We start from the raw sequence: 23,622 nt of genomic DNA, 5'->3' as shown, positions 1-23,622 counted from the left end.
ACAACTTCCAGAGGTGTAACCAGCAGTGAAATTAAACTTAAATTGGTGCTTTAAACGCTTACCAAATCGCTTCAGAAGTGCAGCAAACACATCTTTTTTGTGAAGTTTTTAGATGGAGTTGTTTACTCAATTCCAAAGAAAATACACCACATCTGTTTAACCCTGTCGCTATCAGCGCAGCCATTGGTTGTGTTGACCACTCACGATTGTGATTGGATCCTGGGTTTTTGGTGATCCAGAAACGGGCGTCAGTGGAATCCATTCAAGACTGACCTAGAGGTTCGACTGGGCTCGGCACGGCAGCCTCATTGATAAGTACATACACTTGTGAACATTAAATGTGAGATTTTATTTGGGTGAGTGAGAGACAGAGAGAGAGAGTGAGAGAGAGAGAGAGAACACTGTGAAAATCATGATGTAAGTAACTCTAAGTGGAAACGGCAGAGCGCAGTGGGAAGTCTGCGCTCAAATCCCCTGCTTAATCCCGAGTCCCTGCTGCTGCCGCCGCCGCTGCCCAATAGTTACGCCGCGAGCTCAGTACAGCAGAACGTAACGGGCCCTGATCTGGCCCGGTTCTGCTGGGTCCACGCCGGACTGGAACCGGAACCGGACCTCCTCACTAGGTCAGCTACGCTGCGATCCCCACAGAGTAGCCAAGGTCACACAGTGTCTCGACAACTCCAGACCAGGGAGGACTCCTTGGCATACTTAATCATTATAGCCTTGCAACCCTCTGCAGTGCAAGATATCATGGGAGTTGTAGTTTTTTCTTTTGTCTTCCTCTCTACTTATCATGTGTTCCTGTTTGTTGTGACAATCCCTAACTTGTGAAATGATGTAATTTCCTTGTCGTAAGAACTCGCCTTGAGCTGAGGGTCCTTTGATTTGTACGAGACCGCTTCTCGTCAGGCGACTTTAGGGGGTGCGCCGTCACGTAATTTTGCGTAACTTCCTGTTTTCCGGCCATCTTACTACTCGTAATAAGAGCCCTTTGGACAACTGTATCGCAGCATTACAGTTGTCTGCGTGCTCCAGTCAGACTGTACTGTATAACGTAATGCAGACCCACTGTCATGGGGGTAAAAAAACGGAACCGATTACCCCGGGGTACGCCCATGCAGAGGTCTGCCGCATGTTCTGGTGGTAGCCTGCCATGTGTGGATGAGGGATACAGTTGGAGAAATGTTGTCCTCCTATCTGTAGTTCATAATGTCCGGGCTCAATGTGGAGAAGCCTGAATGCTAAAACTACACATTTGCTTGTGGATCCTTTCCATCTTCTTTTCCTCTGTCAGGTCACACAGCTCACTGCCCCATTGAAAACCCATTCAGAAAGTCATTCAGCAGAGGAATGCTATTCACCTGGGGGTTATCTCTGTGATTGCACCGTTCGCCCGAGTGTCATCGCTCCGATTCACACCATCCCCCCCTGAGGCCGAGCAGGAGTGAGGGAATGTTAAGAGTCGAAAAAGGATGAGAAACTCATCCGCCGTGAACAATTTAAGGTGACCACCTCTCTGCTGAGGCAAGTGAAGAGAGGTAATATCCTCCAGCTATTACCTGGGCCTATCAGTCTTGCAATGGTGACACTAGCCTAAGTAGTAGGCCTAGCCTATCTCATCACCCTCAACAAATGGGCATGAAGCCATTTATTTAGATGTAGAATGAAGAGCAAGTGCACAGGAATGCATGATGGGTTTTCGTATGCATTGAGCATTATACAATGCTTCTGTGGGTGTTGTGGAATGCATCCATGCCCCTTCAGCCTTCCCACAGGAGAGAATACATCTGTCCTCTCCGCACAATCATCAACATAGCAACAGTGGCAGCGTAGCAACCAGTTGCCTGGGAGACGCAAAAAAAGCAGGCCTCCAAAGAGCTGACTTGCTTATTTGGCAAGTGATGCGTGGAAGAAGGGGGGGTGAAAAAAAGAGGAATTCCCCAGTGACTGGTGAAAGGGCTTCGTTGCCATGGTGACCGCATGGAGCTGATGGAGGCTCTCCAAGCATTTGGAGTCCTTATTGTGGTTGGATCATGGGATGTTCATGGACTTGCAGAATAACTACCCAAATGTGGCGCCTGCCTGTAATTAGCTACAGTGCATGCCAGGCTAGGCCTACATAAATAGGTTAATAATTCACATAAAGAATGTAAGTGTTTGATTGGCATGTTGAGTGATAATGAGGCTTTCATTATGTTCTTCTCTTAACACTGACCATAGCCTATGATAGGCCTACACACGTGTATACAGACACACACACACACACACATTATGCCCGATACAGAGAACGCCCACTGTATCCATGGAGACCGAGAGACGCGTTTGAAAACAGGATCACATAATCTGCGGAAGTAAGCAGCTTTATGTGCGACAGCTAAGAACACAACTATGGATCTTCCATTTTTTCTGGGCTTCAAATGATATGACAGTAGGACAATAACGATTACAAAGTATTTTACAATTTACCATATTCGATATAATCTGTATTGTTAAATGTAACGTTACAGTAGCTGTCGGTATCCACACAAACTATCGACCTATGATATCCTACCTTAGGTACATTACGTAACTTTACGGTATATGTTACAGATGACTTTAGATAAGTTATGCTATTCTAAACTGTTCTGCTAAATCTTATGTGAACTAACGGAAAAGCGTATGAAATTGTCTTTTAATTTTACACAACCATACAGCTATTATGTTGTCTCCTGTCCCATGACAGAATACGAACATGTCTTGCTCTTGGGAAAAACGTTTGGCTGAAAATCTCACCAATGCTGATCATATGCGTGACATGAGGAAGAGAATAGATACGGATCATGAGGTACATGTACAACGTTATTCTAATTTTCCTGATTACATATAAATGTATTTCGTGGATATTTCAAAGTTTTGTTAGTCATCTGATCTCTGGTTCGTAGGAGAGACTGCGCAGTCGCGAACGGGACAGGGAAGATGCTGAGGTAAGGCGAGCGGCTCGTAAAGTTAAGAAGACCCCCTCCGCGTCTGACAAGTTTAAGACCAGAAGTTATGACAGACCCTGGGCTGTAGGAAAACCAGAGACCAGAAAGGTATTCTTTCACCCCTGAATGAGAATATATGTAGAGGTTTCATACTATGGATGAAGTAATTAAAATGGTTGACAGCCTTCTGTAGTTCTAGCTAACAACAAACACAATAGCCTAAAGGTCATTGCTGGCTCACTCTTTCAGTTTTTTTTATGACATTATGGTGACAAGAAGTCACACCCTTCACCATCAAGAGCAACAAGCTCTGTATTTTGATCCATGCCGTCTCCCACAGACACCATCCAGCACTTCAGATAGCAGTAATACATCCAGTAGAAACTCAGGATCAAGGTTGCCAGACATTACGAACAGAGTCCTGAGGCAGTCTTCAGAGCCAAGGACACCTCAAACAATAAAGCAACCTCGCAGACACAACAAGCACTCCGGGAATACATTTTTGAGTGAGTTAATTTACTTGGACAATACAAGAATTATGTCGTGGTATGGGATTATATGGAGGGTATTACAGTAAAAGAAAGATTGCCACCAAAAAGACAATATCAGGAAAATAATATTTTGAGAGATGCACTCACATGGCTGTATGCTTTGTACTTTGTGTTCTAGGTAAGGAAGATTCCCTTTCAGCTCACAATAACAAGTGCTTGAGAACAAAGACTAGAAAACCATTAGTGTCTGGTAGTTCGGCCTGTTACCAAGAAGACCACTTTCAGTATACCTCAAGCGAGGCAGAAACCTCTCCCAGTGCATTCGGTCAGAACAAACCTCCCTTGACCCACAGCAGAGAGCCTCCTCACATGCTTCTCGACGAGCACTTGACCCGGGCCTGGCCTCACCTGCCCTCACTCGGGTCCAGCTTCTCCTGGACGTCATCCGAGTCGTCCGACACGGGCCGGCAGAGCTTCTCAAACGTCTGGGACTTGACCGACAGCAGCAGTAGCAGCAGCGGCAGCAGCACCATTCAGGAGGAGGAGGAGGAAGAGGAGACGGATGACAGCGGTGGGCCCGATCGTCGCCACGGCATCAGCAGCAGCTGCGGCAGCAGCCTCTTCTCTGCCCGCAGTGTCTCCACGGACTCCTGCCTGTCCTCCAACCAGTCGGCAGAGTCCCCTCTGAGCACCCCTTTCTCCTTCAGCAGCAGCAGCAGTTCCACCCCCATGTCCCTGAGGGGCCCGGTGTTGGACCTCACCCCCAGAATGAGGGCCTCTTCCCTGGACGCACTCGTCAGGGACCTCCCCTGCCTGGAGCCCATCACATCCGAGTCGGAGGAGGATGAGGAGGACCTCGAGGAGGACCTCGAGGAGGAGTTGAGTACCTGGCAGGCTGGGCAGCTGGGGCGAGGTTCGGGGGTGGTGAGGTGGAGAGGCCCCCTGTCTCGGCCCTATCTCGTTCCGCTATCAACGGCGTCCGCGGCAGTCGCCTCTTCTCGTGGAGGCGCCTACGAGCCTACGAGTTGGGACACAAGCCCTTGCGGAGCGCCGGCGAGAAGAACCCTCGACGGAGATGCGTACGCCGCCATGCCAGCGCTGGAGCCCATCCCTGAAGTCAGCCCTGCCGCCAGCAACACCCCAATGTTCGCCTCCGCCTCCAGGAACTTCTTCTTATCACATCTGGATCCGCTCGTCGGCGACGGGCCCATGGGCCTCGAGCCAGTCCCCAGGAACGAACCTCCCCGGCGGGGTCGGCTAAGCACATCTGGGGCCTCCCCTCCCCAGGCTGGTGGTGCCCAGGGCGGAGACAGCGACGGCGACAGCAGCATAGAGGGCACAGAGGGTGGCACGGCGACCCCGTCTGGGCCCCGCAGGGTGGCATCGCGCATCGAGGCGCTGGCCATCATGGACCAGCTGAGCATGGCGCTGGTGGCCATGCGGGAGATGCGGCGGGAGATCCAGGGGATCCAGAGGGTCAACGGGCATGGGAATGACGTGGAGACGGGCAGCGCCGGCAGCACAGGGAATACCACCGGGAATACCACTGGGAATACCTCTGGGAATGGGCATGGTGCCAACCAGGGGGGTAGCGCCAGCGCAGATGGAAACAAAGCGAGCGCTCCAGAGACCAGATCACAAGCCGACCCGGAAACACTACGCAGGATAACGCAGAGGTGAGGGAAATAAACACTACGCAGGATAACGCAGAGGTGAGGGAAATAAACACTACGCAGGATAACGCAGAGCAGAGGTGAGGGAAATAAACACTACGCAGGATAACGCAGAGGTGAAGAGGTGAGGTGAGGTGAGGTGAAGGAAACGCAGAGCAGAGGTGAAGGAAATAAAGTACTTCCACCAAAAGTATTACAAGCCTACTACTACTACGCCTATTAGTAGTAATACTAGTACTACTAGTCTATTACTATCACCAGTACTATTCCTGCTAGTACCACTAATAACAATATTATATTAATGGTAATTGTACTGTATTTAAATGTTTCATACTGCATCTTTTCATACTAAAGACACCAAGCAAACATAACTTGTCCTGTGTGTGTGTATGGGTGTGTGTGTGTGTGTGTGTGTGTGTGTGTGTGTGTCTGTGTGTCTGTATTTGAAGTATGCAGTCCATCTCAGGCGGGCTGCAGAGGTCACCAAACTGACCACAATAGAAGTGACAATGTAGCCCAGTCAGGCAGCTGCCCTGGTCATGCCTTGGGACTGAGGGCTCTTTTACTTCAGCCTCTAAATCTCTTGGACAGCTAGGGTTACACTGGCTGTGTGTGTGTGTGTGTGTCCGTGCATGTGTGTGTGGGTGTGAGAGAGTGTGTGTCAGCTGTGTGCCAAGCAGTGGGATGGAAACCCCAACTCTAAAGTCAGCCTGAATTAGGCAGCCATGTTCCACCACACCCTTATGGCCATGGCCTCTCTCTCCCTCCGCTCTGTTTTCTCCCTCTCCCTCCTCCTCTGTTTTCTCCCTCTCCCCCCTCTTCTCCCTCCTCCCTGTTTTCTCCCTCTCACCCCTCTTCTCCCTCCTCCTGTTTTCTCCCTCTCCCTCCTGTTTCTCTCCCTCCTGTTTTCTCCCTCTCCCCTCTTCTCTCTCTCCTCCTCTGTTTTCTCCCTCTCCCCTCTTCTCCCCCCTCCTCCTCTGTTTCTCCCTCTCCCCTCTTCTCTCCCTCCTCCTCTGTTTTCTCCCTCTCCCTCCTCCTGTTTCTCCCCCTCTTCTCCCTCCTCCTCTGTTTTCTCCCTCTCCCCCCTCTTCTCTCCCTCCTCCTCTGTTTTCTCCCTCTCCCTCCTCCTCTGTTTTCTCCCTCTCCCCCTCTCTCTTCATCTGTGGCCTACATGTTCTCCTAATGTATATTACCCGCAGACAGGTGTGTTTTCTGTGAAGGGGGAAATGGTGTGTGAGAATGACTAACTAACAACTCTTGTGTAACCATTATAATACAGTTTGTACACAGTCCATGTAAACAGGAAACTTAAGACATCCCCAGCAGAAGCCCCACACTGTCTCAGGAACACAAAGGAGTGAATGTGATTGGCTGTTGAGCTTAAATATCTAGGCTACAAACCTTTTTGTACATTTTCATTGGCGAAGTGAGTTCTTGTACCTTGCTGGTAGTGCAGTTGGGTAGAGGGGTGCCTGGTAGGTTGGTTGGTTGGTTCAAGGGCAAAGGGTTTGCTTGCAACTTGATGCAAAAAAGATAGATCCAAGGCTAGTTCGTATTTGAACAGATAGATATCAGGTCTCTCTCTCTTTGCCTGTCTCTCTGACTAACTATCTGTCTGTCTCTCTGTCTGTCTGTCTGCGTGTCTCTCTGACTGTCTGTCTGCGTGTCTCTGTCTGTCTCTCTGACCGACTATCTGTCTGTCTCTCTGTCTGACTGTTTGCGTGTCTCTCTGACTGTCTGTCTGCGTGTCTCTGTCTGTCTCTCTGACTGTCTGCGTGTGTCTGTCCCTCTGTGTGCAGTTTGCTGGAGGAGCCTGATGAGGAGGAGGAGGGGGACCAGTGTCGCATCTGCCAGTGTGGGCCCAGCTCCCTCACCAACCCCTTGCTCTCCCCCTGCCAGTGCTCTGGGAGCCTGCAGTACATCCACCACGACTGCCTCAAAAAGTGGATAGAGACCAAGATAGAGTCAGGTGTGTGTGTGTGTGTGTGTGTGTGTGTCACTGGAGTGTGTAACTGGACAGTGACCAGGCCAGCAAAAATGGTAAGACGAGAAGCAGGGAAGGGTTTAACGAGAGAGAGAGAGAGAGAGAGAGAGAGAAAAGAGAGAGAGAGAGATCAAGCATACATTATTATATGTGTAGCATCTTTGTACATGTACATGGTTGTTGAGTTGATGTATGTTTTGACCTTGCTGATGATGTATTGTGTGCGTGTGTGTGTGTGTGTGTTTGTGCATAGGAGCCTACATGCCCGCAGTGACAACCTGTGAGTTGTGTAAGGGGACTCTAAAACTGGACCTGAATGACTTTGATCTCGAGGAGTGTTTTCGTCGGAATGCACAAGTGCAGGTGGGCCCCGCACGCGTAAGCCAAACAAGCTGTCATGCCTGTCTGAAGTGGTTAACACTGAATACCTGGCAACCACAGTCATCAGCATAGAATAGCTGTGGGCACTTCACTTCACTACTTACAATGACACTGTAGTTTGGCAGAGACTGGAACTAAAGGTGGGAGAAAACCAAATGACCCCCCCCCCCCCCCTGTCCCCCCTATTGAGAATGAGGAGATACGGCAAAGATTCTAGAGCACTACGCTGCCGTGACAACACCTCCTCATTCCTAATTGCTGCATGTTTCCTCCCCTCTCAGAGGGACCGTGGCAGCCCAGACCTGCACCTGTTGTTGCTGCTCCAGGAGCGTTTCTCCGGCCTCATGGAGGCCATCCAGGCTCACAACACCGCCGTCGCTCAGGTCAGAGTAAGGCTGCCGCCGCCGCTACCATGACAACCACAACCACAACACAAACCACCACAACAACCACAACACAAACCACACCACCACAAAAACCTTCACAACTGCAACACTAACCACCATAACAACCACAACCTCCTCACAAACCACCACAACAACCTTCACAACAACCACACACAAACCACCATAACAATAACCACACACAAAACACCATAACAACCACAACCACACACAAACCACCACCACAACCACCTCACAAACCTTCACAACAACCACACACAAACCACCATATCAATAGTTAGCACCTATGCTTTTGGGGAAACGGACCCCAGAGCTGTTGGAACTGTAGCCTAACCTAGGCAGTGCCAACCTAACAGCAGAGTTACACTGAACACTGAACGGATGGGCAATGTTTCTGGAGCACATGCTGCAACACTACGCTGCCTCATGCAACTGGCTACACCAGTATCAGAGATTTAAAATTAAAAAAAGAGAGAGAGAGAGAGGGCTCTGTGGCGCCAATTGGCTATGGAAGGCAAATATGCATCACAGATATTAAAAAAAAAAAAAAAAAAAAAAAAGGGAGAGCAAGATAGAGAGAGAGAGAGAGAGGGCAGTCTTCAATTGATATTTTTCTGCAGCACACACGCTCTGTGAACGTTCCTCTTCTGGTCCGTGTTCAGTGTAGCCCTGCCGTAACTCACAGGTGCGCTCTGACCCTCACCATCTCCTGATTGATTGGCAGGACTTGAGGCAGAGGAGGGAGCGTGGCTCTGACGGAGACAGGGCCACAGGGCAGGGCCGAGGAGCACTCACGCTCACCACCAGGGGCTGGACGTCGTCAGACTCGGAGTCCCAGTCTCCCCTCTGAGGTGTGAGGATGAAGTTATTAAAATGAGTTTGATATCTTTTTCCAGTTTGTTTGCTTGTTTGTTTTGTTTGTTTGTTTGTTTGTTTGTTTGTTAAGTGAACACAATGAAAGGTAAAATTTTACCTTTATGTATTTAATGAATTTATATTTATGGTATTTATATTGTATTTATACTGCTCTTCGCAGCAAGTCAGTTCTTAACATTTGAACATTTTTCAAACAAATACTTTCATGCAGTAATGCCTGTACATTTAATAGAGCCTAAATATTGTTGAAAAGGAAAATAAAATGCTTAAGTCTTGAATGAAGTTCGCAATCTGTCTCTTTACTTAACTTATGTGTTTTTTCATCTGATTAAACCATTGACTGTATATATACAGTACATATGTGTATCTATCTATTTATACGGTCTATGGAGTGAACTTAATGTAAACATTGCTTAATGTTTCTTCAGGTCAGGTTTTCAGCCCGAGTATCTCTGAGCAACACAAGATATCATGGTACAAATGCTGTTGAGGAAGACAAGACATAACTAATAATTCCTCCTGACAGAAAATATATAGTGAAATGTTCACCAACCAAAACATGAAACAAAATGTCTGCCAACCAATACTATGTGCCTGTTCCTGCTCTAGAACTATGGCACAGAACTTCCAAAACATTCTACTTCAAAGTACTTCTATTCCAGAACATGGGAGAGATGGCCTTAGGAGTTGTGCTGTGGTCCTGATATTGGCCCTCAAACCAGGGTATCCGAGTTGTTGGTCACATGCATCAGTATCACATATGCAAACTCCATGGTGCTCTGAATTGAAATCCCTGTGATTAAGCTTAGCTCTTGCACCACCTACAACACAAAGCACACCGCAGTGAACAACACCACACATATTAAAGACTATTTGGTCAGAAATCTTGGTTAAAAACTTTGACTTCTGAGCTTCACATAACAGTGTGCAACATTTTGGTCAGCAGATTTAGCTAAAATTGAATATAAAATGAAATATAAAATTTAGCAAATTGATACACACTCAAAAATACAAGAGTAAGTGATGCAGGACTCTGAACCTTTTAGAAGGTCCTGAGATAGATAGATAGTTAGATAGATACTTTATTGATCCCCAAGGGGAAATTCAAGGTCTCAGTAGCATACAGACATCACACACAACATGCACAGATTAGTGTCTTATTGAGAATACATGTTACACACCTGCTCCCAGGTAGAGAAGTCGAGGATGAACGCAGCAGCAGCGATGACTCCAACCCCCAGCAGCATGCAGTCTTCTGTCACAGCTACAAACTTCTCTCTGTCCTCACACACACACACACACACACACAGAGAGAGAGAGATGGTGAGAGACAGTTGATAATTTTCAGCAGATAACATGCAGTGACTCAAAACTCACTGAGTAGCTCTGAACACATGCTTGGATGCTGCTAGTGAACACACACACACACTCATTACCTGTGCTCCTGTGGAGTAATAGTGCCCCTACTGACCACGGTGAGGAGTGCTTGGTAGATGGATGTCCTTTGGAGAAATGTAAACTGCAACACTGCCTTGCACAGGTGGTGCATGTCTTCTAGTGCCATCGAACACTCATTGTGGCCTGTGTTGAGACATTCAATACATCTGTGGTAATCCAGTTCTTCCAGTTCAAGACCTTGCTGCTACGCCACTAGCCTATTATAATAACTAGTCTAGAATAATCTCTAACAATTAAGTAAAATTCTCTCATTTTGATGTATATATGATTTTTTTTACTAAATTGTTATTGGACTTAACATATGTGTATAGACAGACAGACAGAGAGAGAGAGAGAGGAAAAAGATTCAGAGAGAGAAACTCACTTAAGACTTCCAGAAGCGTCTCTACATACGTCAGTGGATTTGTAGCACTCAGGTTGAAGTTCAGGGTTTTCAGCACCACCAGTTCAGACCTCATCAGTGCCTCTTTGGTGATGGTGTAGCCAGCTGACTGCACAAACCTCATAGCGACGTTGTTGTCCACAATCTGCAGGTGAGCACACAGTCACTTATAACAATCACATGTGTTTTTGTACTGTGCTACAATCAAGTAATTTCGGCATTTGGTGGACACTTTTATCCAAAGTGACCTACAGTATGGGTCCCTAGTTTGAAAGACAGACAAAGTCTAGAAGGTGAATTTCAGTATTTTTCTACCTGGAGCCCTATTGTGTGATGTCTTAAAGTAGCCTTCTTCTAATCGGTTCATCAAGACACGTTCATGATGTCATATCTAAGTCTTATCTAAGTATTAAACATTATTCCCATTGGTGGGACAATACTTAAAACATGAATATTTCTTGATAAATACATTCATATTTACATATGTATATTTAACACAGCCTACCTTACAGTGCAGGGACAGCTTACTAGCCAGCTGAACACAGGAGAGGATGATTAATGAGAACTTTGGCCTGATGCTTTGAAAGACCAGCTCCTCCATGTTTTCATCTCCACCACTAGCACTGGCGCCTTGCGCAGTGGGTAACGACAGCAGATCCTCAATGTGCTTGATCATAAATCTAAGATTAGAATAGAATATAAACCTGGAGTATTATAAGAGAAACTACTTTAGAAGTAAGATATTGGTGTAGGAGAGTCAGCAGTCATAAGGAAAAAACGTGACAAACTGTAAACAGACTTAGAAGGCATGCTACCCCACCTCTCCAGTATCTCAACGGCATGATATCCAACCAACGGGTCGAGTTTAAACTCCTTACAGAGAAGGAAGATATACTCTGATAGAGAACAACAAGAGGAGCAAACGTTACAATACTGCCAGGTTAATTCAATTACCAAGTGCAGACACAAACTAAACTTAGGCCTGTTTAAAGTAGTAGGCTACCTACCGACCAATTCTTTTTTCTTGAAATGTCCACAGTTAGCTGATAGGCTCTCCAAGTTCAGTTTGTTTTTGTTGTTGATATTGGTGAGGAAATCAGACAGAATCTCAAATGTTGCCTCACCAAATTTGAGATTTGTTTGATGTTCAGATAATAAGGGCCTAGCTGACATAATGATAATATTTACAACAGAACTGGTCAACAAAGTAAGTTTGAAGTTATATAACTTATCACCCCAGGATAAAAAAAGGCTAGTGCGTTAGTGGGAAAACCACGCACTCTTCCTCACCAAAACTGCATAACGTTAGACGTTTCAGTATCCTAGCTACACGACAGGTGGCGCGCTATCCCCACAAGTCACTGAACTCCTGCGCATGCGTATTGCGGAACACAAACGGCTGTCGTGTCATATGGATACGCTGTTTCCCTTATTAGACATTCTCTGCTGTTTCCATCAAAGATTGTAGAGCGGCGCGTAGCCTAGAATCTTTGGTTTCCATTACTTTCACTCGGTTCGACCTGTACTGGCCTGTAGGCTAGACTACTCACTCACTTCTACATTTTGGGCCTACCTGCAGTTTTTCTTGCATACCAGAAATTCCCCTAAATTGTTTTCGGTCATCTCCAAATCAGGTTCTGCGTGCGCTCAGGGGGTAATTAAGTAGCCTAGGCTAATAAGGGGATAACCACGAGGATTAGAGATATCTTGCCTGTTACTGACAGATGAAAGTCGTATGCACTGGCGCGGTCAGTCCAGTTTTGCCGTTTTGTTCACTTTGTTGATGTTAGAAACATAGACATAAGATACATAGACGCCGCATCGACCGCTACTCCTTACTAGCGCTGACGAGATTTGGAGCCGCCATCTTGGACCGGTCATCCACTCCACTCAGTGTAATCTGTTTGGCCGGTGAGATGAGCCGTCAGCGCACTTAATTAATCATATCTCACTGAATACCGAACAGATTCTCACGTGTTTTTTTTTGCTGCAAAGGTCATACATGTAGCTATGATACAGGACACATGATTTAGCGTATTTTAATATTCATAGTGGGTTTAACAGTAATAGAATATTCTGATATATGATAAAGTGACCTGACGTCCGATATCAAAACTGGGAACATAATCCATGTTTGACAGCATAGACAAAACTAGTTTGATACAAGTTTAATGAGTTAAATATAGTTCACAGTTGACAGAAAAGTTCCATCAATAGCATTATTCACAGTCCACAGAAAGGTTCCATAAACATTTAAGTGAGATCAGTGCCATTCAGACATCTGAGGGGTATTCCAAGTAGGCCTATGTGGTTTAGTGACAAACTTGGGTACATTGACTCAGAATAAGTTGTAAACCTCCCCCCAGATACAGGAAACATGGTTGTGTGTATATTCATAGTGGGCTTAACAGTAATAGAATATTCTGATATATGATATATTATAAAGTGATGACATCCAATATAAAAAAACTGGGAACATAACTAATCCACGCTTTGACAGCATAGACAAAAACTGGTTTGATACAAGTTTTAATGAGTTCAATTTACAGAAAAAATCCATTAACATTTTCAGTTCAGTGCCATCAAAAATAAAGTGATGAACAGACATTGGTGTGGCATAAAGGAAATGGAGTAACTGGGTTCAATATCAACAGCATTTGTTAGACAAGTTCCATAAATATTGTAAAGTGCAAGTTTGTAGGTTTGTTTCTGATCCTTAAAAATCAGACATTGGTTTGGCATAGTAAGTGTAACAGTTCATCAATTCAAGACAAAAGGTGACTTGTCACTTGTACAGTGTCAATGGGTTCATCAACAGCATCTGTTATTTACAGTTCACAGAAAGGTTCCAGCCCCAATGAAGAGATTAAATAAAAAGGAATTAAGAAACATTTTAGAAACTGCTAAGATCAACCCGTTCATTGCAATCAGTAAAGAATCAGGGAGTGTCTTCACAGGCTCAGTGAGACAGAGTTACCGGCCATGCAGTTGGTTCTATGATTTCGACAACTGGTGCATGTCATTTTGTATGTTCCCACCTTGCTAAAATTGCTTTGGGTACACTTTGGCTGAGAACAAAAGTGCTTCAGACAGCAGGTGGGCAAATAAGATGGCATAGTAAACTGGGTAAACTCCATAAAAGAGGACTGAGTCAACCAGACGATGGGAAAATGGGACACAGAGTGGCGAATGCAGGTGATGAAGGTGGAGCTCATAAATCAAACATTCAGTCACAGTGTAGCAGATGCCCTGCAGTACTGCAATGAAGAGCTGCACCTTCCTCAGTTCCAGGGGTGTGAGGAGACCGCTCAGTTCATTCACAGTCTTCTTGAACAAGGCAGTTGTTCTGAGAGATACAAAATAATAAATAAATAAATGAAAAGGAATTTGAGAGGCATCTTATTCTTGTTAGGGTAAATGACATGTGAATAATACAGTGTTGGGCAAGCTACTTCGAAATTTTAGTGAGCTAAACTATCAGTTACTCTGCCATGAATAAAACACTACACAAAAAACTACCACCCAGTCAAACACAAACACAGCAGTAGGCTAGTTCACTACATAGGAAGCTACTTTAAATTGTGCTAAGTTGAGCTATTGAACATGACTTTAAGAAAAGTGAGGCTACCACCAACACACTTTTACAAGTAGCAGCTGATTGCCCAATAGGCTAGTCTGTGCCACTTGATAAAATTAGCCGCCAAATCTAGTATGATTTATTACAAAGCCTTCTTGTGTCAGTTTATTCAGTGTTATGGAATAAATAGTCTGAGGGTGACCACCGGTAAACATAGCCAGCTAGATGGCTACGATTTTCATAGTAGCTCCTTCTCAGCCTCTGGTAATATTCTATTCACAAAATACAACCAATAGTAATGGTTATGTTAAATCTTACTTGTGAAAAGTAAATCCCGAAAGTATGGTCCGCCCGATTTGAGAAGGAACATGCTGCACAGTGCTGTCATCTTGTGTCTTCTGCTGCAACGAACGAGGAGTATGACCGGGTCCAAGATGGCGGCCGCATTTCTTGTTTCCAGCAGCCAATGCGGCGTCTATGTATATTATGTCTATGGTTAGAAAGCTCTTTTAGCTTTAGTTGATGTTAGCGGCTAGGTACAGTAACGGTATTTTCCAAGTTCTTTGGTCTTGCTCTACTTTTTGACCATACTTCGTTAATACAAGGCGTAGAAATGTCGTTCTTTTTAGAGTTAAATTGTCCTCTGGCACTCAGAATTACGGATTTTGATCATCCAGTAATAAATTCAACATTTTAAGCAAAATCACAAAAAAAGCTCTGTATCGAAGTTAAGAGCTCATTATTTTGTTGCCAATAAGTTCTGTAACCATGGCAATCTTCTAGTATTCATCAAAGATTCTAGAGCGGAGCTCTGTTTTAGAATCTTTGGTATTCATGGTGATTCATGGCAATCTTCTTAACCCCTAAAGGGAATGTTGAGAAATGAACGTTCTAAAGAATATCTGGGTTCATTGAATTCAACATAGAATTTTAGAACCTTCAATTGTTGCGGAACTTAAAACGTTCAAAAACCTACACCTTTAAGGGTTAATAGTCTCAATGGGTTCAATATCACCACACCCCAGCCAAACCACTTCCCAGGTTAGAGCCCATGGACCTCCTTGTCGCCTCCTCCCCATGGTGAACTGCCAAAATAGAAAGGTAAACATTTCATTAGTCATACCTATATATCTTACAAGATAATACAATAATGCAAACCAACACCACTTCTTGTAATCAACAAAAGTACAGTTGTTGTACAATGCTGTAGTACTATTGTGCGATTGGAAATGGGTCTTCAGTGACAAAGTACTCTCTCTCTCTCTCCGTCTCTGTGTCCGTCTCTCTCTGAAGATGGAAGTGGCAGGCCCCTGTTTTGAGTGCTGTTCTGACCTCTGCATGTGTGTATGTGTGTGCGTTTCAGATCATCGCACCCCCTGAGCTCAAGTACTCCGTCTGGATCGGTGGCTCCATCCTGGCCTCCCTCTCCACCTTCCAGCAGATGTGGATCAGCAAGCAGGAGTACGACGAGTCCGGCCCCTCATTCGTGCACCGCAAATGCTTCTAAACACACGGCGGTGTACTCACACACACACACACCTGTGACTAGCGGCGTCGGGACTCCTCCACCTTCTCCACCTCTAGGAAGAATATCCCGCTTGCAAGTTCAGTGTATCCTAGAGATTGTTGCAAACGTGTGTATAATGGCAGAGCCGGCGAAGAAGCAGCGAAAACCCTTGACGGAAGATGCAAAGAAAAGGAAAAGAGCTTCAGAACGAGCGAGGGGGAGTTTCGTAGAGAAAAAGCATCAGGCTTGCCTGGTGTCCCTTTAAGTCAGGGGTGTCAAACATAAGGCCCGGGGGCCAGATCAGGCCTGCCAGCAGGTTCCATACGGCCCCCCAGAAGTTTTGGGTGGGAAGGGAAAATTAGAAAGAAAAGATATTCACATCCACAATTTGTAATAAGCAATTTCTGTGATAAATTGATTAAACCTAGCACTGCAAATCATCCCCAGGAAGGAAGAGGCCAAAAAACTGACATGGAAATTGGGTGTTTCAAGAGAGAAAGAGCAGGATATGACAAGTAAATGATTTGTACTTGTTTGCTCATGAGTGGGTGTAGTAAAGGAGTATATCATCAAACAACACTCTGATACCAATGCAGAGAAATGAAAATGACCACGACAATGACGGCCCCGTGAGGTCTCATTCCAACAAATCCGGCCCACTGCCTATATGAGTTTGACACCCCTGCTATAAGTCCTCTGAGTTGAGTTACTGTGGGGTTGGCCAGTCTGATGCTGACGCAACGCGCTCCTCTAGTGGGGGTGGCGCTGAAGCCAGCTGTTGGATGGGTGTGTGTGTGTGTGTGTCACACACACTCACACATGCATTCTGTCAGGGGAATCTCTGTACACTGAAAACTCATGGTCCGTACTCCGTCTGCCTGCTCTTCTTTGGGTGTGTGTGTGTGTGTTCATGTACATGTTTGAAATTCAGGGTGGGTGCAGAAATGGAGAGCTTTGCAGTAATCCAAGTGTGTACATTTGCACAAGTTGCAGCTTACAAGGGTGAATTCTTTGAAGTAAAGTGACTGTTAAAAGGAGGGTAAGGGGAAGAAAAGTGTTGGCCAACCTGTCTGCAGCAGTCATGTGATGGAGGGCGGAAATGACGAAAAAAACAAAATGGTGGCGCCGAGCTTAAAAACAAAACATCGGTAGAAGAAACAGAACCGAGACGACACTTGAAAAATTAGAGCAGTTTGCTGAATGTTTAGTACCGCTGTGTCGAACACATCTACATGATAATTTTGAAATGGAGAGCTTTGCAGCAATCCAAGTGTGTATATTTGCACAATGTTGCAGTTTCCAACAGTTCGTTCTTCAAAATGAAGTGACTTTTAAAACGGTGAAGAACCCCATGTGCCCATTACAGGGAAGGACTTAAGTTCAGCTAAAATGGCCCTTGGTGTTTCTCAATGTGTAGGCCTATTCCTTTATTTCTGTTCTTTAATGAAGTGATTGCCTCGACAAACACTTAAACAGGTGGTCTCCACGACGACAGCAAACTGGGCTGATTCCATATGTGCTGTAGTTACTATATCAGTTGAAATCTAACACACGTAGAGACGAGTGTGGTAAGTTGTGCTGGAGACCTTCGCAAATTCTAATCGGAGGTAAAGGGCACGTTCACTCAGTGGTGGACGATAGTGGTGTGCGATACTGTAAAATTTGGTTTCAATCCGATACCAATTAAATATAGGGCCAGTATTGCCGATACCAATACAGTGTGTTATGATTTATGACGTGAATAAAACATCAATACGCTAATGATTTTCTGATTTCCACTGTTAATAATTTACAAACATTTCAGCAACGAAACATTGCAAAGCGGGCATGCAAGATGTGAAAGGAATGGTGTTTGCTTGACTGTAGGCTAGCCCTTGGTGAAACAGGAACAATGCATTTTGAACAAATTGAGAGATATTGGAAGTGAACTGAAATTAAAGTATCAATCCTATCATGTCACCAATACCAATACCAATGTTGGTATCGATACTATCGATATTTGGATCGATATGCCCACCCCTAGTGGACGAAGTACACAAATCCTGTACTTGAGTGAAAGTAGAGATAGATGAGATGCATGTGGTCAAATGTTACTCTAGTAAAAGTAGAAGTCTTTTTACTTTTCCACTTGAGTGGAAGTACAAAAGTACTTGCCTTCAAATGTACTTAAGTATCGAAAGTAAAAGTCCTGAAATTAATTATGACTAAGACCTAAAAACAAACCAATGTGATATCTTATCTTAGATACATCAAAGTAACTACTTTTTGCTTTGTGTATGGCTTTACACTTTTGGACCAAATCAATTATGTTCCCTTCAGTGTTAGTGTCAGATTTTTTATCATTGTCTGTCATTGTATATCTATCTCATTGTCTATCATCATTTATTTGATGGCGTCGTAAGGCTATTTATGGTAACATCAATATTGTGAAAAGGGGTCAACAAGGTACAGTAAATAGTGGATTTAAAGCCTAGTTTGCTTAATCGAAAATACCCATGTAAGTAGATATGTATTTGGACAGTCTTTTTCCCAAAAGGAAATTCAGCTGTCACAAAATGTAGTGGAGTTAAAAGTAAGATATTTGACCTAGAAATGTACTGGAGTAAAAGTAAAAAGTCTAACAAAATTGAAATACTCAAGTAAAGTACAGATACATGAAAAAGCCACTTAAGTACAGTAATTGAGTTCACTAAACGGCTACAGTGTGTCAAGGCCTACTGGTTAGCGCTTCAGACTTGTAGCTGGGGGGTTACCGGTTCAAACCCCGACCAGTAGGCACGGCTGAAGTGCTCTTGAGCAAGGCTCCTCGCTGCTCCCCGAGCGCCGTTGTTGTTGCAGGCTGCTCACTGCACCGGGCTTAGTGTGTGCTTCACCTCACTGTGTGTTCACTGTGCCGAGTGTGTTTCACTAATTCACCGATTGGGATAAATGCAGAGACCAAATTTCCCTCACGTGATCAAAAGAGTATATAAACTATAGTTCACACCTGAAGTAAGAGTTGAGATGTGATCTTTCCACATGTAGAATCAAAATGGCTACACCTTGATGTGATCTTTCCAAATGTAGAATCAAAATGGCTACAGTGTCATCTGAAGTAAGAGTTGAGATGTGATCTTTCCACATGTAGAATCAAAATTGCTACAGTGTGTCGAGTTCACACGTAATCCCCTGAGTCAATTTAAAAATGGGGTCACCCAAGCAAATGTTACGCTCATTTTTGGAAAGGGGCTTTCACATTTTCACATCAAAAATGAAAGTACAGTGCACTGCAGCAGCTTCGTGTCCAAGATATTGCATCTGTGCAGTAAAATGGAGTGGGTCACTTTTAGTACAGGAAACAGAACCCTCAAAAGTTGCAATGTATTTTTAAATGTCCAAAATAATGCACCCCATCCTGCATATCATATCATTTTGGGGCAGCCGTGGTCTACTTTTTGGGGCAGCCGTGGCCTACTTTTTGGGGCAGCTGTGGCCTACTGGTTAGCGCCTCGGACTTGTAACCGGAGGGTTACCGGTTCGAAACCCGACCAGTAGAAAGCGGCTGAAGTGCCCTTGAAGTGACCTAACCCCTCATTGCTCCCCGAGCGCCGCTGTTGATGCAGGCAGCTCACTGCGCCGGGATTAGTGTGTGCTTCACCTCACTGTGTGTTCACTGTGTGCTGTTTGTTTCACTAATTCACGGATTGGGATAAATGCAGAGACCAAATTTCCCTCACGGGATCAAAAGAGTATATATACTGTGATAACCTGTTGTGTGTGATAATTGCGTTCTGTTACTGGTCAGTTCTTAAATTGTTGTGTGCCTTTTAGGGGAATTGGGGGGTGGAGTTTAGGGGTGTGTGTGCGTGTGTGGTGTGGGTTCGAGAGAGTTGGTTGTGAATGCCTTGTTGCATGCGTGAGTTGTGGCTAAAACAGCAACTCGTTTTGTTATACAGAGTTTACTTGACTTCAATAAAGTACGGGAAGTTTCCCTCGAATGTGACAAGAGTGTCCGGAGTATCACAATACTTATACTTATATTAATGTCCAAATCCTGCATATCATGTATATATGTTTAATGTTCAAAACAATGCACCCCATCCTGCATAGCCTATCATTAAATGCAGTTTTGACATGTGAATTGTGAACAAAGACTTGTTTTTATTTAATAGGTATTTGCCGGCTTATTTAATTAAAACATACAAGCAGCTCTCTCCTGTCGAAGTCTTCAGTGATTGCATGATGATCATAGGTAATCACATCCATACCACAGCTCCCCTCACATAACTGCACACAACACCAGATCCCTTCTGAACCAGAACCAGACCCTTCTGAACCAGAACCAGACCCTGCCCACAGGTTCGTATCGGCCCCGGCTACACACAGCACCAGACCCTGCCCACAGGTTCGTATCGGCCCCGGCTACACACAGCACCAGACCCTTCCCACAGTTTCGTATCGGCCCAGGCTTCACCAGCTATTTGGGCATAGTTTCAGCAGATGAGCCAGAAACATTTATTCTCACCTGAGTCATATTTTATATTTGATGGAAACTAATGTTTTAAGGGATGAGTTCTTGTTATCTTAATAATCCAATGTAGCTATTTATAAGTTGCAAAAAATAACTACATATACTGCAGTTTTTTTCTAGAAGTACAGTGCAGTTATACTAGTATTTCATGTCCACAATACTGCATTTCTACAGTAAAGTACAATGCAGTTTTTTCGTGTCCAAAATACTGCATTTCAGCAGTAAAGTACAGCACTGTACTATCTATGCAGTAGGCTACAATGCAGTTTTCGTGTCCAAAATACTGCACATATTTCCTCCAAAACTACCGTTTTGACACTTGAAGTAATGCAGTATTAGGCTATAATATTGTTTTAAAGTTTGTTGTCATAAATGCACAATTTCAAATGAATGCATAATAATTTTGCACTAAAATACTATATGAAACTACAAAGACTTGGGTATATGAATACCCATTTATTTGGTAGGGTACATTATCGTGTCTCATCACAATCATGACTGATGGGAGGCGTGGTTGCGTTAAATTGTCGCAATGTGACAAACTAGGCATCCGAGATACTACGCATTCAACTCAACTGACTGAAAACATTGCAGTTGTCAAGCACCGACAGTGATATTACAATTCCGCCGTCGAGAGAATCTTTGATCGAGCTCTGCCAAGAGGCAGTGAAAGTATTTACAGAGAGACGGTTGGTGAAAATTGGAATTTATTTCAAGCAGGGGGAATTAGTTTGGGACGGAACGGAAGTAGTCCCGTCGATTCTGATGTTTCGTGTACATCAACAATTCACAGGCGTTTGGTTCCACGTGTTTTTGGGGAAACCCTTGTAGGCTACACGAGTTTGCTGTTTGCTTTTACCTCAGGTTCGGCATTATCATAATAGTGACAGTTGGACTACTATGACAGGACAGGACCGTTCGTAGCATGTCGGTGAGTGAAACTGTGTCCTGCCAGTTCTGTCCTCCTGTCAAGTCAATCCAAAAACCTAACGAGTTAACGCTAGCTAACGTTACTATTAGCCAACAGCTCCAAGCCGGTGGAATATCAATGTTTAGCATGCTTTTCACGAACGTAGCCTACCTTTGCGAGAAGTCTGTATAAAACGTAAATTATATTATGTTTGTCTCGCTCTCTCAGTTTGTTGACTCAAGGTGAGTAACGTTGACGTTATGACGAGTCTGATTGCTCCAGAAAGTGTCAACCGTCCAGGGGAAACAATACTACGTTTTATTCTATTTCATTCTAATGAAGTTTTATGGATGTATGACACACTATCAACACATCGTCTAAGTATATGTTATGATCATAGATGGAATATGTTACGGCCTAAAAAATAAACAGGGAGCAACACACCGACACTAAAACACACTATCTCTTTCTCTCTCTCTCTCTCTCTCTCTATCTATCTATTTATCTATCTATCTCTCTCTCACGTTGCGTTTATCAGTAGGCTAAGATGTTTGCTAAGTAGTTCTGTGCCGTTCTGCAGGAGCACCGTTGTCATCTCTCCTTCATCACGGCTGCCGACTGCCCACTCGAACTGCACGACCGCTCGGAGGTTGGAGATGACGGGCTAGCGGACCGCTCGGAGGTTGGTGATGACGGGCTAGCTGACCGCTCGGAGGTTGGAGATGACTGGTTAGCGGACCGCTCGGAGGTGGAGGTCCTGCCCGACGGCATGGCGGAGCGCTCGGTGGGGCTGGTGGACTGCTCGGATGAGATCCTGCTCAACATTTTGCTGCACGTGCCACCTCAGGACCTGCTGCTGAACGTAGCTCGCGTGTCCAAGCGACTGCACGCGCTCAGTAGGGACAGGAGTCTCACCAGCCACATCAGTCTCTCAGAACAATACACAGTAAGATTCTCTCTCTCACTCACTTTCTCTCTCACCCTGTCTTTCTCTCTCTCTCTCTTTCTGTCTCTTTCTCTCACTCTTTGTACTCTCACAGTAAGCTACAGTTTCTCATATGTCTAGGCACCCATGAGTGTCTATGTCTCTCAGAACAATACACAGTAAGATTCTCTCTCTCGCTCACTTTCTCTCTCACCCTGTCTTTCTCTCTCTCTTTCTTTCTGTCTCTTTCTCTCACCGTCCCCTCTCTCTCTCTCTCCCTCTCCCTCTCTCTCCCTCCCTCTCTCTCTCTCTCTCAGGTGTGTGACGAGCATGTCCGCTCTCTGCTGCGCTGCGTGCGTCCTCAGCTGCTCTCCCTGGACCTGGCCGGTTGCTACTGGCTGTCGTCGGCGTGCGTCTCCGAGGCGTGGGCGTGCGGGCAGCTGCGGCGGCTGGACGTGTCGGGGTGCCCGATGCCCGCGGGGCGCCTGGCCAAGCTGCTGTCCGGCCTGGCACAGCTGACGGAGCTGGCACTGGACGTGGGGGGGAGGGGCTTGGACCTGCGGGCGCTGAGTGCCGAGGCGCGGGCGACGCTGGCGAGGCTACGCGTGCTGACCCAGACGCTGCTGGTGCCCTCGTACGGCGTGCTGCCCCTGTGCCCCCAGCTCACCCGGCTGCAGCTGCGTCTGGAGGTGGCGGGCACAGGAGCGGGCATGGGAGCGGGCACACCAGGAGAGGGCGGCGTGGAGCTGGCGGTGGGCCAGAGCAGCGTGCCGCACTACCAGAGCCTGAACTGCCTCGACGCCCGATTGGCCCCCGGCGCCGCCAATCGCACGCTGCTGGCCCTGCTATTGGCTCCCCTCAGCGTGCGGCCAATCACGCGGCTCAAACGCCTCCTGCTGTCCGCTCCAGGCCCCGCCCCTCCGCGCCCGCCTGCCCTCAACGGCCTATTGGACAGCCTGGGGGAGGGGCTAGCGGAGGGGGGAGGGGCCTCCACCACGGTGCTGCAGCTGCCTGGCTCCTGGTTGGACGAGCAGGCGTTGAGGCGTGTCCTGTCGCGGGGATGCCCCGCCTACCTGAGCCTGGCCCGCGGAGGCCCCTCCCCCTGTCTCCCAGACTACAACCTTCGACCCCTGCGGAGCCTCAACCTGAGCGGGTGTGGCCAGGAGCTGGATTCTGATTGGCTGCGGGCGCTCTGTGAGTCCAGCCCGCTGCTGCGGCACCTCAACCTGTCGGGGATGCACTACCATCACCATGGCGACGGGGGCGCGAGGGCGGAGACGCACCCCTGCAGCTCCCTGGCCAAGCTTCCGCACCTGCTGTCGCTAGCGCTGTCTGTGTGCGCCGTCGCCGAGGGCAACGGAACCTCGCCGTCGCCCCCGGAGACCAGCCCCCTGCTGGGCCTCCGCAAAGCGCGCCGCGTCGGCGTGGAGACATACCGGCCGGGGTCGGAGGTCACGGAGGGCGTGTCCTGTCTGCGGCGCCTCCTGATGGGCTGCTCACGCCTGCAGCAGCTGGAGCTAGCGGGGGCAGAGTTTGTGTCGGCCACGCCCCGTTACGAGGCGCCCATCCGCAAGCAGGCGG

At 46.3% G+C, this 23,622-nt stretch overlaps 3 protein-coding genes across 10 annotated transcripts in view; 2 read left to right on the top strand and 1 right to left on the bottom strand.

The window, feature by feature from the left end:
• The first annotated feature begins 1,889 nt into the window (after positions 1 to 1,889).
• On the top strand, positions 1,890 to 8,786 carry LOC125287041 (serine-rich adhesin for platelets-like). 5 transcript variants are annotated; one of them, XM_048232437.1, is made up of 9 exons: positions 1,890 to 2,351; positions 2,723 to 2,824; positions 2,922 to 3,071; positions 3,304 to 3,469; positions 3,633 to 5,130; positions 6,927 to 7,096; positions 7,365 to 7,474; positions 7,774 to 7,881; positions 8,621 to 8,786. In XM_048232437.1, the coding sequence occupies exons 2-9, from the start codon at positions 2,732 to 2,734 to the stop codon at positions 8,744 to 8,746; spliced, it is 2,421 nt and encodes an 806-aa protein (XP_048088394.1). In that variant the 5' UTR covers positions 1,890 to 2,351; positions 2,723 to 2,731; the 3' UTR covers positions 8,747 to 8,786. The 5 variants fall into 5 exon arrangements, with proteins under 5 accessions (XP_048088394.1, XP_048088389.1, XP_048088391.1 ...); XM_048232432.1 differs by having other exon boundaries at positions 1,890 to 2,428; XM_048232434.1 differs by having other exon boundaries at positions 1,890 to 2,450.
• A 696-nt stretch (positions 8,787 to 9,482) lies between these two features.
• Positions 9,483 to 11,943, bottom strand: cntd1 (cyclin N-terminal domain containing 1). Its single transcript, XM_048232438.1, has 7 exons — positions 11,620 to 11,943; positions 11,433 to 11,508; positions 11,118 to 11,292; positions 10,595 to 10,757; positions 10,209 to 10,353; positions 9,954 to 10,050; positions 9,483 to 9,593 (listed from the first exon to the last, which is right to left on the bottom strand). Exons 1-7 carry the CDS (start codon positions 11,783 to 11,785, stop codon positions 9,486 to 9,488), a joined length of 930 nt encoding a protein of 309 aa, XP_048088395.1. The 5' UTR covers positions 11,786 to 11,943; the 3' UTR covers positions 9,483 to 9,485.
• An 8,787-nt stretch (positions 11,944 to 20,730) lies between these two features.
• Positions 20,731 to 23,622, top strand: part of fbxl18 (F-box and leucine-rich repeat protein 18) — a 7,649-nt gene continuing 4,757 nt past the window's right edge. Inside the window, exons 1-4 of one of the 4 annotated variants that reach the window (XM_048234099.1) lie at positions 20,739 to 21,137; positions 21,697 to 21,798; positions 21,865 to 22,062; positions 22,359 to 23,622. The exon at positions 22,359 to 23,622 is cut by the window's right edge and continues 250 nt beyond it. In XM_048234099.1, the coding sequence (XP_048090056.1) occupies positions 21,132 to 21,137; positions 21,697 to 21,798; positions 21,865 to 22,062; positions 22,359 to 23,622 (1,570 nt within the window). In that variant the 5' untranslated portion in view covers positions 20,739 to 21,131. Of the gene's footprint in view, positions 21,138 to 21,696; positions 22,063 to 22,358 lie in introns of all 4 variants that reach the window. The other 3 variants (XM_048234098.1, XM_048234100.1, XM_048234097.1) reach the window with 3 other exon arrangements.

This window comes from Alosa alosa, chromosome 22 (assembly GCF_017589495.1).
Source record: "Alosa alosa isolate M-15738 ecotype Scorff River chromosome 22, AALO_Geno_1.1, whole genome shotgun sequence".
NCBI lineage: Eukaryota > Metazoa > Chordata > Actinopteri > Clupeiformes > Clupeidae > Alosa > Alosa alosa.
Note: the sequence above shows the minus strand (reverse complement) of the source record. Positions and strands in the feature narration are given on the sequence as shown.

Excerpts from the sequence above, each read along its gene's own strand:
- LOC125287041 (XM_048232432.1), top strand. Across the intron at positions 2,825-2,921 it reads GAATAGATACGGATCATGAG|GAGAGACTGCGCAGTCGCGA; the intron begins GTACATGTACAA and ends TCTGGTTCGTAG. Across the intron at positions 3,470-3,632 it reads CTCCGGGAATACATTTTTGA|GTAAGGAAGATTCCCTTTCA; the intron begins GTGAGTTAATTT and ends TTTGTGTTCTAG.
- cntd1 (XM_048232438.1), bottom strand. The coding sequence starts at position 11,785 with ATGTCAGCTAGGCCCTTATTATCTGAACATCAAACAAATCTCAAATTT. Across the intron at positions 11,293-11,432 it reads GCCGTTGAGATACTGGAGAG|ATTTATGATCAAGCACATTG; the intron begins GTGGGGTAGCAT and ends TTCTAATCTTAG. Across the intron at positions 9,594-9,953 it reads ACTTCTCTACCTGGGAGCAG|GTGGTGCAAGAGCTAAGCTT; the intron begins GTGTGTAACATG and ends TTTGTGTTGTAG.